At 38.1% G+C, this 17,967-nt stretch overlaps 3 protein-coding genes across 3 annotated transcripts; 1 reads left to right on the forward strand and 2 right to left on the reverse strand.

Moving 5' to 3' along the window:
- The first annotated feature begins 2,858 nt into the window (after nt 1-2,858).
- LOC123602698 (olfactory receptor 1013-like) lies at nt 2,859-3,794 on the forward strand. The gene has a single exon (XM_045487165.1). It carries the CDS (start codon nt 2,859-2,861, stop codon nt 3,792-3,794), a length of 936 nt encoding a protein of 311 aa, XP_045343121.1.
- Nucleotides 3,795-10,187: 6,393 nt separating this feature from the next.
- LOC123602699 (olfactory receptor 9G4) lies at nt 10,188-11,141 on the reverse strand. The gene has a single exon (XM_045487167.1). The coding sequence runs from the start codon at nt 11,124-11,126 to the stop codon at nt 10,188-10,190; it is 939 nt and encodes a 312-aa protein (XP_045343123.1). The 5' UTR covers nt 11,127-11,141.
- A 5,338-nt stretch (nt 11,142-16,479) lies between these two features.
- Nucleotides 16,480-17,415, reverse strand: LOC123602700 (olfactory receptor 1013-like). Its single transcript, XM_045487168.1, has one exon. The coding sequence runs from the start codon at nt 17,413-17,415 to the stop codon at nt 16,480-16,482; it is 936 nt and encodes a 311-aa protein (XP_045343124.1).
- Nucleotides 17,416-17,967: the final 552 nt, after the last annotated feature.

Here is a 17,967-nt window from a genome sequence, read left to right on the forward strand (position 1 = left end):
CAAATCACCTGACTTTAAAATAGATTATCCTGATTATCTCACCACTGTTGTCATGTCTGTTACCCGTTGACCTTTTACATGACAGTTCTTCACAATTCCTATAATTATTAAAAAAAAATTTTTTACTGCTTATTGGCTGTGATGTGTATACAAGTTGTACATTAAACATACCTTCATTTTTTTTTTAAGTACAGAATTTTTAGTTTCTTTTTCATTAGGGCCATATGTCCCCCCCCTGCCTACACACACACAAGAAAAAAATACAAAAACAAAAATAAAAACAAGAAAAGAGGGTAATGTACAAGTTTCTGTATGTATGAAGTCATGCTGTATTTCAAGAGAGCAGCTGACCACAACTTGCTTCATGAATCTCAAGATGTAGAAATGGTTGCATAGTGATTGATTTATAAAACAGTTACCAGGACAAGCAAAAAAGGAAAAAAAAAATGCAACTAAAAGGAAAAAACACAGCTTCAAAGATTTTTCAGTGTTAAGAATCCACATCCGTATTTCAAGATAATGTATTTAAAAAAAAGTAGAGAAAAAAACTTCATGTAAATTCGTCTTTTTCCTCTGGCTTAATGAATATCATTTATTCAGTAAAAAATCTTTGTATGTTCTATATGTTAAGAATAAACGTACATTAAATCTTGTTATAAACTAATTAATTGATTAAAAAAATAGATAGTCCTGGATAATCACCTAGGCTGAATGTGATCACAAGAATCCTTAAAAGTACAAAGAGACAAGAGTTGAGAGCCAAAAGATGTAACTATGGAAGACTGGCCATATAGATGCAATGGTGCTGACTTTGAAGATGAAGAAGGGAAACCATGAATCAAGGAATGTGGGCAACCTCTAGAAGCTGGAAGAGACAAGGAAATGGATCCTCTCTTACAGCCTCCAGAAAACAATACAGCCCTGCCTACCTCTTGATTTCAGCCCAGTTGGACCCATGTTGGATTTCTTTCTAATCTACAAAACTGCAAGATAATATATTTTTGTTGTTTAAAGCCATTAAGTGTAAAGTAATTTGTTACAAGGACAGTAGGAAACATATAATGATGAACAGATTTTTGACGAGGATACCAAGACAATTCAGTGGGGAAAAAATTGTCTTTTCGACAAATGCTGTTGGGACTAGATATGCATACTCAAAAGAATGAAGTTGGACCCCTATCTCACACCATATACAAAAATTAACTCAAAATGGATCATTGACCTAAATGTAAGAACTAAAACTAAAACACTTAGGATAAAACAGAGCAAACTGTTATGAACTTGGGTTAGGCAATGGTTTCTTAAGTAAGACACCAAGAGCAAACAAGAAGAAAAAAGATAAATCGGACTTTATGAAATTTAAAAACTATTGTACATCAAAGGAAACCATGAAAAAAATAAAAAGATAACAAAGAATTAGAAAATATATTTGCATATCTGATCAAAGACTTGTATCCAGAATATAAGATGTATTACAATTCAACAAAGAAAAGACAAAAAAAAAACCCCACAACTAATTAATAGATGAGCAAGGATTTGAATATTTTTCTCCAAAGAAGATAAACAGCCAATAAGCACTTGACAAGATGCTTAACATCATTAGTCATTAAGAAAATGTAAATCAAGGGTGCCTGGGTGGCTCAGTGGGTTGAGCATCCAACTTCAGCTCAGGTCATGACCTTGTGGTTCACGAGTTTGAGCCCCATGTCAGGCTCTGTGCTGGAGCCTGCTTTAAGTTCTATGTCTCCCTCTCTCTCTGACTCTCCCTGGCTCCTACTGTATGTGTGTGTGTGTCTCTCTCTCAAAAATAAATTAAGCATTAAAAAAAGAAAGAAAGAAAATGTAAATCAAAACCACAATATTATACCACTTCACACCCAATAGGATTGCTAAAATAAAAAAAACAATAATTTGTATCAGAATAAGGAAAAATTGGAATGCATGTACTTTGCCGATGTGATTGAAAAACGGCAGGGCTCATCTGAGATACAGTTTTGTAGTTTCTCAAGATGTTAAATATAGATACACCATGTAACTCAGCAATTATAAATGAACACATGTCTGTACAAAACTTCTACAGGAAGGTTCATAGCAGCATTATTCATAATTGGCAAAAATTACTAATAGTAAAACATACATCAATTGATGAATGGGTAAAATAATATGGTATATCTATATAAAGGAATATTATTTGTCAATAAAAACAAAGTAATGATACATGCTACAACATTAATGAAAAAGAAAAATATGCCAAAATGCCATATTTTGGGGTCGTATATTATGCCGTTTTCAAATGTCACCACCTTCCAAACCCCAGGGACTTTCCCATCTCTCATGGACTTTGAACAACTTGAAAGGAATGTTTCCTCTCACTGTCTAAGTTTAATTAGCTCCTCTCCCAATTCATTTTCACTCCACCATCCAGTTTTATATTCTTAATATTTCTAAAATTAACTGAAAATATTTCTACACTTATTTGTTTATTTATTACATATGCCTCCCTTCTAAATAAAGTCTCCATAGAATAAGGGTCAGCTCTATTGTCCTCATTGCTATATCCCAATGCTCAGATGGAACCTGGGGCTCAAGAACTATTTTCTTAAAAAAATGAATAAGCTCCCAAGATCACTCAAGCTTTCCTATTGTTAAATGCATCTCATTGAAATGAATATTTTGAGACTCAAAAACTCCCATCACCTGCCCTAGCCAGGCAGATTCCTGTTCTGATATCCCTTACCCTAAAATCCATAACCTTGACCACATCTCACAGCCCTATCACAGAGAAGGATCTCCTGTAGTATCGGCTGAGGGTGTTAAACTCTTCACTCTTTCATTTGTAGATGGTATCTCCTTAAGTCATGGAAAGAAGCAATCATACGGTGACTGAGTTCATTCTGGTGGGTTTCACCACAGACCCAACGATGCAGCTGGTCCTGTTTGGGGTATTCCTTGGTGTGTACTCTCTGACTGTGGTAGGAAATACCACCCTCATAGTGTTGATCTGTAATGACTCCCGGCTGCACACACCCATGTATTTTTTCATTGGGAATCTGTCTTTTTTGGATCTCTGGTATTCCTCTGTCTACACCCCAAAGATCCTCATGACCTGTATCTCTGAAGACAAAAGCATCTCCTTTGCTGGCTGTGTATCTCAGTTCTTCTTCTCTGCTGGGTTGGCATACAGCGAGTGTTACCTGTTGGCTGCCATGGCTTATGACCGCTACGCGGCCATTTCCAACCCTCTGCTTTATGCTCAGTCCGTGTCAAGGACATTGTGCATCTGTTTGGTTACATATTCCTACACTGGAGGTTTTGTCAATGCAATAATACTCACCAGCAACACATTCACATTGGATTTTTGTGGTGACAATGTCATTGATGACTTTTTCTGTGATGTCCCACCTCTGGTGAAGTTGGCGTGTGATGTTAAAGAGAGCTACCAGGCTGTGCTCTACTTCCTCCTGGCCTCCAATGTCATCACCCCCACGACGCTCATCCTTGCCTCCTACCTGTTCATCATCGCTGCCATCTTAAGAATTCGCTCCGCCCAGGGCCGCCGCAAGGCCTTCTCCACCTGCTCCTCCCACCTGCTCTCTGTCACCTTGTACTATGGCTCCATTCTCTACATCTATTCTCGCCCAAGTTCCAGCTATTCCCTTGAGAGGGACAAATTGGTGTCCACATTTTATACTGTGCTCTTCCCTATGTTGAACCCCATGATCTATAGTCTGAGGAATAAGGATGTGAAAGAGGCACTGAAAAAACTCTTTCGGTTAACACATGTGGAAGTCTGAATTGACATATATTTCTCAATCAGTGCTCAGAGAGAATGCATTGCTTCAGGGGAAGCTTGAGAAACTGGCTTTAAAAAACAAAAACCAAGCCAAACTAAACCAAATCAAACAAGGGGCACCTGGGTGGCTCAGTCGATTAAGTGTCCCACTTTGGCTGAAGTTATGATCTCCCCATTCGTGGGTTCCAGCCCCACAAGCCTGGAGCCTACTTGGGATTCTGTGTCCCCCTCTCTCTCTGTTCGTTCCTCGCTTGTGCTCTGTCTCTCTCTTTCTCTCAAAAATAAACATTAAAAAAAATTTAAAAACAAAACAAAACAAAACAAAAACCACCTTTTTTTTTCTACTCAAAGAAATCCAGTGAAAAAGTTTTATTTATATTAGTTTGATTTACTCTAGTGATCAGACTATATATTATAAAATATTGGCTCAATCTAATATTAACATAGTGTTTTAAAAAGCAGCATTGGGTTTTAATGCAAAATAGAAATGCATATGTTGCTTATAAGCTTCATAAAGATGAAGCTTTACTTTGCTATCTCTCCTAAGATTACCTATTTTTTTCCCCCGCACACTGTGCTTTATGGGAATGTGAAGAAATTCTGGAGACTTATGCTATCCAGAGTTTCTGTAATAGAAGAATTAAAAAAATATTAAGAATACTGTGATGAAAAGAGAAGGCAGTGAGGCATTATTTGATGAATGCAGAGGAAAAGAAAGATCAAAAGTGTCAGAGACAATACAAATGCTGAAGTGAATACACATATTTGTCCTAAAATTTTAATTTAAATGCATTTTATAAATGTGCCCATTACAATGTAAATGGGATCAATTCCCTCATTTCTCTTTCTGCTGCTTCATTATTGGTGTGTGGAAATGCAACTGATTTCTGTACTTTGATTTTATATCCCGTGACTTTGTTGAATTCATGTATGAGTTCTAATTGTTTTTTAGTGGAATCTTTTGGGTTTTCCACATGGAGTATCATGTCATCTGAGAAGAGTGAAAGTTTGACTTCTTCCTTGCCAATTTGTATGCCTTTTACTTCTTTTTGTAGTCTGATTTCTGAGGCTAGGACTGCCCGTACTATGATTAACAACAGTGGTGAGAGCGGACATCCCTGTCATGTTCCTGACCTTAGGGGAAAGCTCTCAGTTCTTTCCCCATTCAGGGCGATATTAGCTGTGGGTCTTTCATATATGGCCTTATGATGTTGAGATATGTTCCTTCTATACCTACTTTCATGAGAGTTTTTATAAAGAAAGGATGCTGTATTTTGTCAAATGCTTTTTCTGCATCTGTTGAGATATGGTTCTTATCCTTTCTTTTATTAATGTGGTGTATCACATTGATTGATTTGTGAATATTGAACCAGCCCTGCAGCCAGGGAAGGGGCAGATCCCTTCCAGATTCAATCCCACTTGATCATGGTGAATAGTTATTTTATTCAACGTTTATTTATTTTTGGGACAGAGAGAGACAGAGCATGAACGGGGGAGGGGCAGAGAGAGAGGCAGACACAGAATCGGAAACAGGCTCCAGGCTCCGAGCCATCAGCTCAGAGCCCGACGCGGGGCTCGAACTCACAGACCGCGAGATCGTGACCTGGCTGAAGTCAGACGCTTAACCGACTGCGCCACCCAGGCGCCCCGGTGAATAGTTATTTTAATGTAGCATTGAATCTGATTTGCTAGTATCTTTTTGGGAATGTTGGCATCCATGTTCATCAGGGATATTGACCTATAATTCTCCTTTTTAACGGGTCTTTGTTTGGTTTTGGAATCAAGGTAATTAATGCTGGATTCATAGAATGAGTTGGAAGTTTTCATTTCTATTTTTTGGAATATTTTGAGAAAAATAGGTATTAACCCTTCTTTAAATGTCTGGTAGAATTCCCCTGGGAAGCCACCTGGTCCAGGACTCTTTGTTAGATTTTTGATAACTGATTCAATTTCTTTACTAGTTATAGGTCTGTAGGTCTGTCCAAATTTTCTATTTCTTTCTGTTTTTGGTAGTGCATGAGTTTCTAGGAATTTGTCCATTTCTTTCAGATTGTCCAGTTTGTCGGCATATATTTTTTCATAATATTCTCTTATAATTGTATTTCTGTGGTGTTGGTTGTGATTCCTCTTCTTTAACTCATGATTTTATCTATTTGGGTCTTTCTCTTTTCTTTTTGACAAGTCTGGCTAAGAGTTTATCAATTTTGTTTATTCTATCAAAGAACCAGCATTTAGTTTCATTGATCTGTTCTGGTTTTTTTGTTTGTTTGGTTGGTTGGTTAGTTGTTTCTACATCATTTATTTCAGCTCTAATCTTTATTATTTCACTTCTGATGACATTAGGCTTTATTTGCTTCTCCTTTTCTAGCTCCTTTAGGTGTAAGGTTATGTTGTTTATTTGGGACTTTTCTTGCTTCTTGAGATAGGCCTGAACTGCAATTTACTTTACTCTTAGGGCTTCCTTTGCTGCATCCCAAAGTATTTGGACTATCTTGGACTTTCATTGGCTTCTAAGTATTTTTTTTAATTTATTCTTTAATGTCTTAGTTAACCAATTCCTTTTTTAATAGGATGTTCTTTAACCTCCATGTATTTGAGGGTTTTCCAACTTCTTTCTTGTAATTGATTTCAGGTTTCATAGCATTGTGGTCTGAAAATATGCATTGTATGATCTCAGTATTTTTGTACCTGTTGAGGGCTTATTTGTGACCCAGTATGTGATCTATTGTGGATAATGTTTCAGGTGCACTCAAGAAGAATGAGTACTCAGGATGAAATGTTCTGAATATCTGTTAAGTCCACCTGGTCCAGTGTGTCATTCAAAACCATTGTACCTTGTGATTTTCTGCTTAGAGGATATGTCCATTGTTGTAAGTGAGGTAAAAGGCTCCTACTGCTATTGTATTATTATCAACCAGTTTTTTGTGTTTGTTATTCATTGATTTATATATATGTATTCTTTCAAGTTAGGGTATAAATATTTGCAATTGTTAGATCTTCTAGATGGATAGAGACCTTAACTATGATATAATAGCCTCCTTTATCTCTTGTTACCATCTTTGTTTTAAAATCTAGTTTGTCTGATATAAGTATCGCTACTACATCTTTCTTTTGACATCCATTAACAAGCATGATAGATGGTCATCCATCCCCTTAATTTCAATCTGCAGGTGTCTTTAAGTCTAAAATTAGTCTCTTGTAAGCAGCTTATTGCTGGATATTGTTTGTTTTGTTTTGTTTTTTTGTTTTTTAATCCATTCTGATACCCTTTGTCTTTTGGAGCATTTAGTACATTTACATTGGAACCAAAAAAAAAAACACATAACATACCTAGCAATAACCCTAATGAAAGAGGTAAAAGATCTGTATGCTGAAAACCATAGAAATTTATGAAAGAAATTGAAGAAGTTACAAAGAAATGGAAAAACATTCCATGCTCCTGGATTGGAAGGGTAAATATTGTTAAAATGTCTACACTACCGGAACCAATCTACAAATCCAATGCAATCCCATCAAAGTAACACCAGAATTCTTCACAGAGCTAGAACAAACAATTCTGAAATTTGTATGATACCAGAAAAGACCCCAAACAGCCAAAGTAATGTTGAAAAAGAAAATCAAAGATGGAGGCATCCCAAATCTGGATTTCAAGTTATATTACAAAAGTGTAGTCACAAAGACAGTATGGCACTGGCACAAAAACAGACACATAGATCAATGGAACAGAAGAAAGAACCCAGAAATGGACACACATATATGTGGCCAACTAGTCTTCAAGAAGCAGGAAAGAATATTCAATGGAAAAAGACAGTCTCTTCAGCAAATAGTGAGGTAAAACTGGACAGCGACATGCAGAAGAATGAAACTGGACCACTTTCTTACACCATACACAGAAATAAATTAAATATGGATGAAAGACCTAAATATGAGACCAGAAACCAATCAAAATCCTAGAGGAGAAAACAGGAAGCACCTCTTTGAACTCAGCCACAGCAACTTCTTACAAGTTTTGTCTCTGGAGGTAAGTGAAACAAAAGCAAAAATGAACTATTGGGATCTCATCAGGATAAAAAGCTTCTGTACGTCAAAGGAAACAATCAACAAAACTAAAGGGCAATAATGGAATGGGAGAAGATATTTGCACATGACACATCAGATAAGGGGTTAGTCTATAACCCAAAGTTATAATCTATAGTCCAAAGTCTATAAAGAACTTATCAAACTCAACACCCAAAAAACAAATAATCCAGTGAAGAAATGGGAAGAAGATATGAAGAGACACTTTTCCAAAGAAGACATCCAGATGGTTAACAGACACATGAAAAGATGCTCGATATCACTTATCATCAGAGAAACACAAATCAAAACCACAATGAGATACCACCTCTCACCTGTCAGAATGGCTAAAATGAACAACTCAGGAAACAACAGATGTTAGTGAGGATGTGGAGAAAGGGGAATATTTTTGCTGTTGATGGGAATGCAAACAGCCACTCTTGAAAATAGTATGGAGGTTCTTCAATAATTAAAAATATAACTACCCTATGACCCAGCAATTACACTATTAAGTATTTATCCAAAGAATACAAAAATGCTGATTTGAAGGGGCACATGCACCCCAATGTTTATAGCAGTACTGTCAACAATAGCCAAAATATGGAAAGAGCCCAAATGTCTACCAACTGATGAATGGATAAAGAAGATGTGGTGTATATATGCCATGGAATATTACTCAGCGATCAAAAAGAATGAATTGTTGCTATTTGCAACAACTTGGATGGAGCTAGAATGTATTATGCTAAATGAAATAAGTCAGTAGACAAACATCATATGACTTCACTCATATGTAGAATTTATAAACCAAATAGAGGAAGCTACGGGAAGAGAAGGAAAAAATAAGATAAAAATAGAGAGGGAGGCAAACCATAAGAAATTCTTAAATACATAGAATAAACTCAGTGTTGCTGGAGGGGAGATCAGTGACAGAATGGGCTAAATGGATGATGGGCACTAATGAGGACGCTTGTTGGGATGAGCACTGGGTGTTATACGTAAATGATGAATCACTGGGTTGTACTCCTGAAACCAAGACTACACTGTATGTGAACTAACTTGAATTTAAATAAATGCACTTAAAAATAAATAAATAAATAAATAAATAAGCTCCCTACAACAGTAGCTATAGTCTTTCAATAATAAAGTACTAACTTGTGAGTCACAGGCTATTCATTTGTCAAATGTAGTTAATAATCCTTAATTTTCACTGTGGTTGTAAAGAGTATTTAAAAAAATCAGCTAATTCTGCCATGTTCTGAGTATTCAGCTGTAAGTTTCGTCGTGCTTAAAACCTTCTGAGGGTGGGGGAGAAAAATTGTGTCTAGAAGACAGTGGGGCTTTTGTGGGTTTATTTATTTGTTTGGTTTGTTCCACTTGGTGTTCATCTTTTCCGTCATGGGGAGTGTGCAGTGGTAGAAATGAAGGAGTGGAAAGCAGAGTACTCATCCTATTCTCCATGGAGAGACCACTCTTTTGGGGCGATACACCACAATTCCAGAGACACATATCTCTCCAAACATGTAGAAAAAATATTTTGGCTGTTTGTTTGTTTTCTTGTCCTAAGCAACTTTTAAACATACTGCCCAATATTAAATTGATGTAGAAGACACAAGGTTTAGAAGGATATTTTCTGTCTACTCACTTAGAGCTTTATGAAGAAATAGTGAGAGAATGCCTTACTAAAAATAAATATTTGTAAAATCTTCAGTAAATTTCCAGAGGTTTAACCATTCTAGATCTTTTCCCCACAGAATACAATTTGCTTGCACATCTGACTTTGGGTCAGGTCATGATCTCACAGTTCATGCGTTCGAGCTCCGCGTCAGACTCTGTGCTGACAGCTCAGAGCAGGGAGCCTGCTTCAGATTCTGTGTCTCTCACTCTCTTCACCTACCCTGCTCATGTTCTATCTCATTCTCAATCTCTCTCTCTCTCTCTCTCTCAACAATAAATAAGCATTAAAAAAATTAAAAAAGAAAAGCGATTTGCTTGCCAAAGTTCAAAGTCAAATTGCATGCACAAAAACTATTCAATTTCTCTAGTCTTTCCAAGGTTCCCCCAAAGATAATCAAGAGAAGTTTTATGTAAATCTAGAATTAAGAAGAAGCAAAAACACAATATTGTGAAACATCAATCAACCCAATCTTAATAGATGTGAAATAGTTTAATCACACAAAATAATAGCAAACACTTAAAGAGTAGTTTCCTCAGTGTGACATTGCTTTAAGTATAATTTGTTGTATTTACATAAAATTGCAATGATTAGAAACATATATATAAATATAAGTCAGTGAGTTGGAAAATTATGCAACAAGAACAATCTGCAAAAAGATAACCTTCATCTCTGTGGCCTTATGGTTTGTGCTGCCTTCCAGAAGGCCTCTTTGACATCTTTGTTTCTCAGGCTGTAGATGAGAGGGTTGAGCAATGGGTTGACCACAGTGTAGAACAGAGCAGCTACTTTGTCTCTTTCCAGGGAGTAGGTAGAACTTGGCCTTGAATACATGAAGAGCAAGGATCCGTAGAAGAACATGACTGAGATGAGATGTGAGGCACAGGTGGAGAAGGCCTTGCGCCTTCCTGAGGCTGAGTGGATCCTCAGGATCGCCAGGAGGATGTTGAAATAGGAAACCAAGATGGCAAGGATGCTGGAGAGGACTGTGAAGCCCACCACACCCAAGAGGACTTTTTCATAGACGTGGGTATCTGTACAAGACATTTTTACCAATGGTGGTGCATCACAGAAGAAGTGGTCTATGATGTTTTTACCACAGAAGCTCAGGCGGAAAGTGTTGGCGGTATGGGCTATGGCGTTTAAAAGTCCTCCTAAGTAGGAGCCAGCAACGAGTCCAGTACAGAGAGAATTGGACATAGTACTTGAATATAGTAGTGGGTTGCAGATTGCAGCATGCCGGTCATAGGCCATGGCTGCTAGGAGATAACACTCAGTGTAAGCTACAACACAGGAAAAAAACAACTGGGCACCACATCCAGCCAAGGAAATGCGTTTATCTTCTGAGACACAATTAGCCAAGATTTTGGGAGTGTACACAGAAGTGTACCAAAAATCCAAGAAGGACAGATTGCCGATGAAAAAGTACATGGGTGTGTGCAGGCGGGAATCAACCCGGATTAGGATGACCAGGGTCATATTCCCCGACAAAGTCATCAAATAGAGTATCAGAAAAATTCCAAATAGAATCAGCTGCCACCGTGGGTCTGCTGAGAAACCCACCAAGACGAATTCAGTCAGAAGGGTGCGATTTCTTACTTCCATGTCCACAGAGGAGAAAGCCTGGTAAAGATTTTGAGGAGGAAAAAAATCACTTTGTGATTTTTCTATTGAAATAAATAAACAAAGGTATAAGTTAAGTCAGTTATTACTAGGACATCTATGGACTTTTATTTGTGATCGCCTAGAATGACAGAACTTCAGTCTGTCGCTTGGGAAGACCACGGGAATTGGTGTTAGAATCTGATTGTGAAATTAGTAAGGCTTTCACTTAGTAATTGTTGAATGCAGGGCAAGTCCCTTAGTCTTACCAAACAGACAAGAAAAATAAAGTCCCCAACAGGTTATTGGATTGATTGAAGGAAATGTGCATGAAAATACCCAACCCAATGTTAAGTACATAGTGTGTGCTCAAAAAATTTCAGTATCCTTCAAATATTATTGAGAATTTACATGTCAGGCATTGTGCTGATGGTTATACAAATACCAACATACTGTATATATACATATATGTATATGTATGTGTATATATACACACACACGTGTGTGTACATATATGTATATATGTATATGTACGTATATATGCATATATATATGCATACATACATATTACTCGGTGTCAGTTAATATTTTAAATCCTAATCTCAATCCACATAATCCTTTCCACAACTTTCGAAAGTAGGTACTACTGTGATTCTCATGGAGTTTAAGAAATAATTCCAAAGTTATAGAACTGGTCAATAGTGGAGCTGGTATTTGAACCCAGAATTTTCTTTATCAAGAGTATGTGCCCTCAGCTGTTAAGCCATTTATGTCTGTTGTAAGTAATTTTTTTGTTTTTGCTTTCCTAGCCAAGGCAACATTATAATCCTCTGGCAAACTGAATTTCTTGATTTAATAAAAATATCTTTAAGAATCCTTTTTTTCAGAATGTTTTCCCCCACTTTGTTTTATTGATGTGAGATTTATATAAATACCTAAGGTATTTTTGGATATAGTGAATGCTGAACATTAGGAAAAAAACAATTTTTGGTGTGAAGGATTTATTGAGAAGCCATGAATTCTTCCAAGTTATTTTGAAGCTCTGAGGGAGAAGTTAAAAAGGAGTAGTCTGGGGCCCCTGGGTGGCTCAGGTGGTTGAGCTTCCAACTTCAGCTCAGATCATGATCTCACAGTTTGTGGGTTCAAGCCCCATGTTGGGCTCTGCACTGACAGCTCAGAGCCTCAAGCCTGCTTCGGATGCTGTGTGTTCCTCTCTCTCTCTCTATCCCTCCCCAGCTGATGCTCTGACTCTCTCTCTCTCAAAAACAAATAAAAAGTTTTTAAAGAAGGAGGACTCTAATTTAAAACATGCTATAGACAACAAACTGAGGGTTGCTAGAGGTAGGTTGGGGGGGGGGATGGACTAGATGGGTGATGGGCATTAAGGAGGGCACTTGTTGTGATGAGCACTGGGTGTTGTATGTAAGTGATGACTCACTATATTCTGCACCTGAAACAAATACTACACTATATGTTAGCTAAGGTGAATTTAAATAAAAACTTTGCAGAAAAAAAATACCATACAGAATTGGGGCTAATGCCCCAGTAGCCAGCTGATCGTCACTTAGATAACAAGGTAGTGGGAAAAAGCTAAAACTGAAAAACGATTGTGATTTACCTCCATGTTCAGAACGTTTTCCTTTGAGCTAAGCCCGAAGCGGTTTATAACTCTATAAACTGCAAATGCAAACTTTCTACCCCAAGATCTACTGTTCCTGCTTGTTAGAAAGGGAGGTATCTCACTCTTTAAATATTAGGCGTTCTGATCTTTCAAACGTAGCTGACAATGTTCAGAGATGACATGACTTAATCAGTGACACTGTGGTAGATAAAGCTTGGAATCCTGAAGATCATTCATTTCTCCATCTATTACTATATAATGGATCTTATCTCATTAGCACAGAGAAAATATTTTAGTCCTATATTGCCTCCATCAGTGAGCTTAACTTACTCTTACAACCCTCTCTCATCACTTGTCTTCATTTATTTAGGACGTCAACCAAACTAAATTACTCACATAATTGACTTATCTTTAATAATCTCACATCTCACATCCCAGAAGCTTCACATTTATAGTGCTATGTTGGTGTTCATTGGTACGCTAATCTTTTTTCTGAATTGGCTCAAGCTTAAGTAATAGCTTTCTTGGCAGTGACCTATGGCTACTACATTGAAATATAAAAACCTGTGGCTGATGTCCACGGTCTCAATAGTTACTCTGAACTTCGTCTGCTATGTTATCATGTGTCTATACAGTGAAAAATATCTGTGCCTTATTAAGCTCATTTTTAATACAATATAATTTGGGATACAAATGAAAATATCCAACAGCGCCTGTTACTACTCTTCTACTGAAAAAAATAATAATTTTTTTGGTCTACTGACCAAAGTCTTCACAGAAGCAGAGATATTGAAATTGAGACCTAGTACAAACTACTCAGGACAAATTTACCCTCAACTGAACTTTTCTGACTCGGAGTACTGTATCACTTAGCAAGAAGATAATTAAAGAAAGACTCATAACCATCACACTCATAACCATCAAGATTCGCCAAAATCTATCTTGAATTTGAAATAAATTGCAATGAAAGTATGAATGTGAAATAAAAGACACAGAAGAAGTCCGAGCCAATCATGCCAAAGCAGCCTATACAGAATGATTTCTCAAGACGTGTATTCTCCTGTTCCCTCCTCCCTTCACTGGAACACTAAAAATTTGGGGGAAGAATGTGTCCCTCTAGCACCTGAAAATGAGGAACAAGAAGTGAAAACATTACACACTATTAGCTTGCACAGCACAGAGTGCCATGACCACTAAAGTCCAAAAGCATGTCAACTCTCTTCTCCTCTGCTCACCTCACTGTGTAAGTGAATATGCAATGACTCGGCATAATTACCAGACTGACCTTCAAATTCTAGATGAAGGTTAGGCATGCCATTAGTGGAATCTGAATTGTATTTAGGGGTGTGTGTGTGTGTGTGTGTGTGTGTGTGTGGTATTTGGCATAACCATAATCCTTTAAGAGCCATACCAAACTCTGTATCCCCCTTCTAATCGAGCTGAGGCCAATGAGAGGCCAAACCACTTAACTGCCCCTGGTTCCAGTTGCTTACCCTTGGTCAGGAAGGACAGATGCTGGAAGTTACAGGCTTTTCTCTGTCCTCTGATATTTTGGCACGCTTTGTTGGAGCCGATATATGTATTTTCTCAACAGCCCTTTGAGACCTCTGCCACAGAACAGCCTAGCAATATCTATCTCAGTCTCTAAAGAATCAATTAGAGTTTGCTTAGAATATGAGGATGATATAGTAATTAGGATACGACGAAAAATATTGTATTAAAATTTCACTCTTTTACCATGAAGTCACAATATAATCATAAACATGTCTGATAATAGAAACTCCCCAAAATGCTCTAATTAAAAATGTTTAGAGTGTGTCATTTGCACACACATACACACACACACACACACACACACACACACACATATATATTTACTGCCAGAAGATCTACTATGCTTCCTTGTCTACACTAGGCATCCAGGCTACATTTCCCTGTCTCATTCACCAGGAACCCCCTGTTAAGCCCTGATATTATGGGTCAAATGGCAACCCTCTCAAGTTCACATGTTGACTAATAGTAACTCAGAATGTGTATTTGGAGACAGAGCCTCTATAGAAGTGATTAAGTTAAAATGAGATGTTTAGGGTGACTCTTACTCCAAACTGATCCATGTTTTCACAAAAAGAAAACACGGACTGGGGCGCCTGGGTGGCGCAGTCGGTTAGGCGTCCGACTTCAGCCAGGTCACGATCTCGCGGTCCGGGAGTTCGAGCCCCGCGTCGGGCTCTGGGCTGATGGCTCAGAGCCTGGAGCCTGTTTCCGATTCTGTGTCTCCCTCTCTCTCTGCCCCTCCCCCGTTCATGCTCTGTCTCTCTCTGTCCCAAAAATAAATAAACGTTGAAAAAAAAAAAAAAGAAAGAAAACACGAACATTTGGACATGCAAAGAGGGCTTCTTGTACACAGAAAAGACCGTGTGAGGAGAAAGCAAGAGGGTGGCCACCTGCAAGCAAAGGAAAGGGGGCTCAGAACAAATCAACCTCAATGGCACCTTGATCTTGGCCTTTTAGCATCCAGAACTGTGAGAAAATACATTTCTGTTGTTTTAGCCACCCATTCTGGCAACACTAGCAAATGAATATACTTGGTTACCAACAGTAGGGCTTTTTTCTGTGGTACAAATTCACATTTTATATGTAAAGTTAAAATTAGGCTTAAAATTAGGAATGTGAGAAGTCATGTTTACGTGTTCTCTAATTTCTCACTAATTCATTCATCACATTGAATCAGCAAATAAACAGAAACAATTGCAGAACCTTAATGGCTGTCGATTATTGTTTTCCCTAGTAGATTTTCACTATAAATCTTCTCGCGGATATAAACCTCTTTGAAATCTCTCTATCTCTTTATTTATCTATTTCCGTCTATATCTCCACTTTTGTCTCTGTACAACTGCTATTCTTTTGCCCTCAGTTCTTCTAATTGTTGAGGAAAATACTCTTTCACTGGAAGCTCACTGTGACTCTAAGATATTTGTCCTTTCCTGTGTATATCACCAAGAACATCTTTGTATCATGGCAAGAGGAAGGAAGGAAGGAAGGAAGGAAGGAAGGAAGGAAGGAAGGAAAGAAGGAAGGAAAGAAGGAAGGAAGGAAAGAAGGAAGGAAGGAAAGAAGGAAGGAAGGAAGGAAGGAAGGAAGGAAGGAAGGAAGGAAATGAGAAAAGAAAAGTTAAACTTATTTCTAAAGCTATTTTACAATATAATTTTTATTTACAACTTCCCAACTCTGTTCTCCCAACAAATGGGGCAAGAACCTTTGGAGTCAGAAGTTCTGGGTTTGCATTCCTGTTTCCTCCCCTATGAACTACATGATTTGAAGTAAGTCATTCAACCCATCTAATCATCACGCTGATTCTAGAACCAATTTTATTATTCCCACTTAGAGATTAAAATATACTTACAGGTAACATATGAACTGCCAAGTGAAAATTTAAAAAACAAAATGAAACAAAACTGTTCTCCTTCAATCTTCTCAGAATCCCAGGAATTTTGGACTCTGTCCCCAGCTGGCAGGCATAGCAGTTTTTCCAAATGCCCCAGCCTCATCTATTTTAAGCACGTATCCACATACATTAGCACCAACATAAAAAGACAATTGCAGTCTAGTGTTTCTGCATTATCCAATAATTTTATTTTTGCCTTCTTTTCATCATTCCTGAGAGTCTAAGCTAGTAACAGTACCAGGGGGATAACCTAGAAAAAAGATATAGCCGTGTTTCCCCAAGATTTTCACTTAAGAAAATGTTGCCCTATCTAACATTTTCTTCAGGGCATCTTTAACATCTCTATTTCTTAAGCTATAAATCAAGGGATTCAACATTGGTATGACCACAGTATAGAAGACTGAAACCACTTTATCCCTTTCTAGGGCATAGCTGGTACTTGGTCGGGAGTAAACGAAGAGAATAGAGCCATAGTACAAAGTGACAGCCGTCAGGTGAGAGCCACAAGTGGAGACGGCCTTGAGGCGGCCTTGGGTGGAGCACATCTTTGAGATGGCAGCAGCAATGAAGAGGTAAGAGGCGAGGATGAGCACAGTGGGAGTAATGACATTGGAGGCCAGTATGAAATAGAGCACAGCCTGGTAGCTCTCCTTCACGTCACAGGCCAGCTTTACAAGGGGAGGTAGATCACAAAAGTAATCGTCAATGACATTGTTCCCACAGAAGCTCAGGGTAAATGTCTCACTGGTAATGAGGGTTGAGTTAAGAAAGCCACCAAAGTATGAAACTGCAACAAGACCAGTACATAACCTTGAAGACATCGCCTGGAAATAAAGCAGAGGATTGGAGATGGCCGTGTAGCGGTCATAAGCCATGGCGGCCAACAGGTAACACTCACTGTATGCCAGCCCAGCCGAGAAGAAGAACTGAACAAGGCAGCCAGCAAAGGAGATGCTTTTGTCTTCCGCAGCGCAGGTCATGAGGATTTGGGGGGCATAGACAGAAGAGTACCAGAGATCCAGGAAGGAAAGATTTCCAATGAAGAAATACATGGGTGTGTGGAGTTGAGAATCAGCACTGATCAGAGAAATCAGGGTGATGTTCCCGGACAGACTGACGACATAGATGGTGAGGAAAATGACAAAGAGTACTCTCTGTAACCACAAGTCTGCTGTGAACCCTAGAAGTATAAACTCTTTCACTCTGGTGAAATTTTTCTCATCCATCGATGTGGGGTGTCTATGTTCCTTTTCTGTGGAAAGATGAATAACTATGTCAGCATTTCAGTATATCAACTTCTATCATTTGCCATTTGAGATCACTGAAAAACCCAACTGATGCATATACGTTGTTCACTGTGAGATATGTTCATGCTACAGTGGATATCACTCTTTTTAGGTAACAGAGAAATCAGTGTTATGCTGACTCGGGAGTTCGGTTACTATGCTCATCACGTAGTGCATGTCACCGTATTTTTTTCTTTGAGTAAAGTTGACACACAATGTTACCTTAATTTCAGGTGTGCAACATAGTGATTCAACAAATTGATAGCTTATGCTAGGCTTGCCAAAAATGTAGCTACCATCTGTCACTATAGAATGCTATTAAAATACCATTTACTATATTCACCGTGCTGTGCCTTTTATTCCCTCTCACCATGGATTTTTCAATGACTTTCTCCTCCAACTCCAATTGAGCTGTTTCTTTTTTCTCTTTGCATTTGAGGTGATTGAGCACCCCATGAAAGATATGAAAAAGGCAGCTTGAAGGAGGGATCT

This window comes from Leopardus geoffroyi, chromosome D1, assembly GCF_018350155.1.
Source record: "Leopardus geoffroyi isolate Oge1 chromosome D1, O.geoffroyi_Oge1_pat1.0, whole genome shotgun sequence".
Classification (NCBI taxonomy): Eukaryota; Metazoa; Chordata; class Mammalia; order Carnivora; family Felidae; genus Leopardus; species Leopardus geoffroyi.

What these genes read in the sequence shown, in the direction of transcription:
- LOC123602698 (XM_045487165.1), top strand. Translation starts at nt 2,859, where the DNA reads ATGGAAAGAAGCAATCATACGGTGACTGAGTTCATTCTGGTGGGTTTC.
- LOC123602699 (XM_045487167.1), bottom strand. Translation starts at nt 11,126, where the DNA reads ATGGAAGTAAGAAATCGCACCCTTCTGACTGAATTCGTCTTGGTGGGT.
- LOC123602700 (XM_045487168.1), bottom strand. Translation starts at nt 17,415, where the DNA reads ATGGATGAGAAAAATTTCACCAGAGTGAAAGAGTTTATACTTCTAGGG.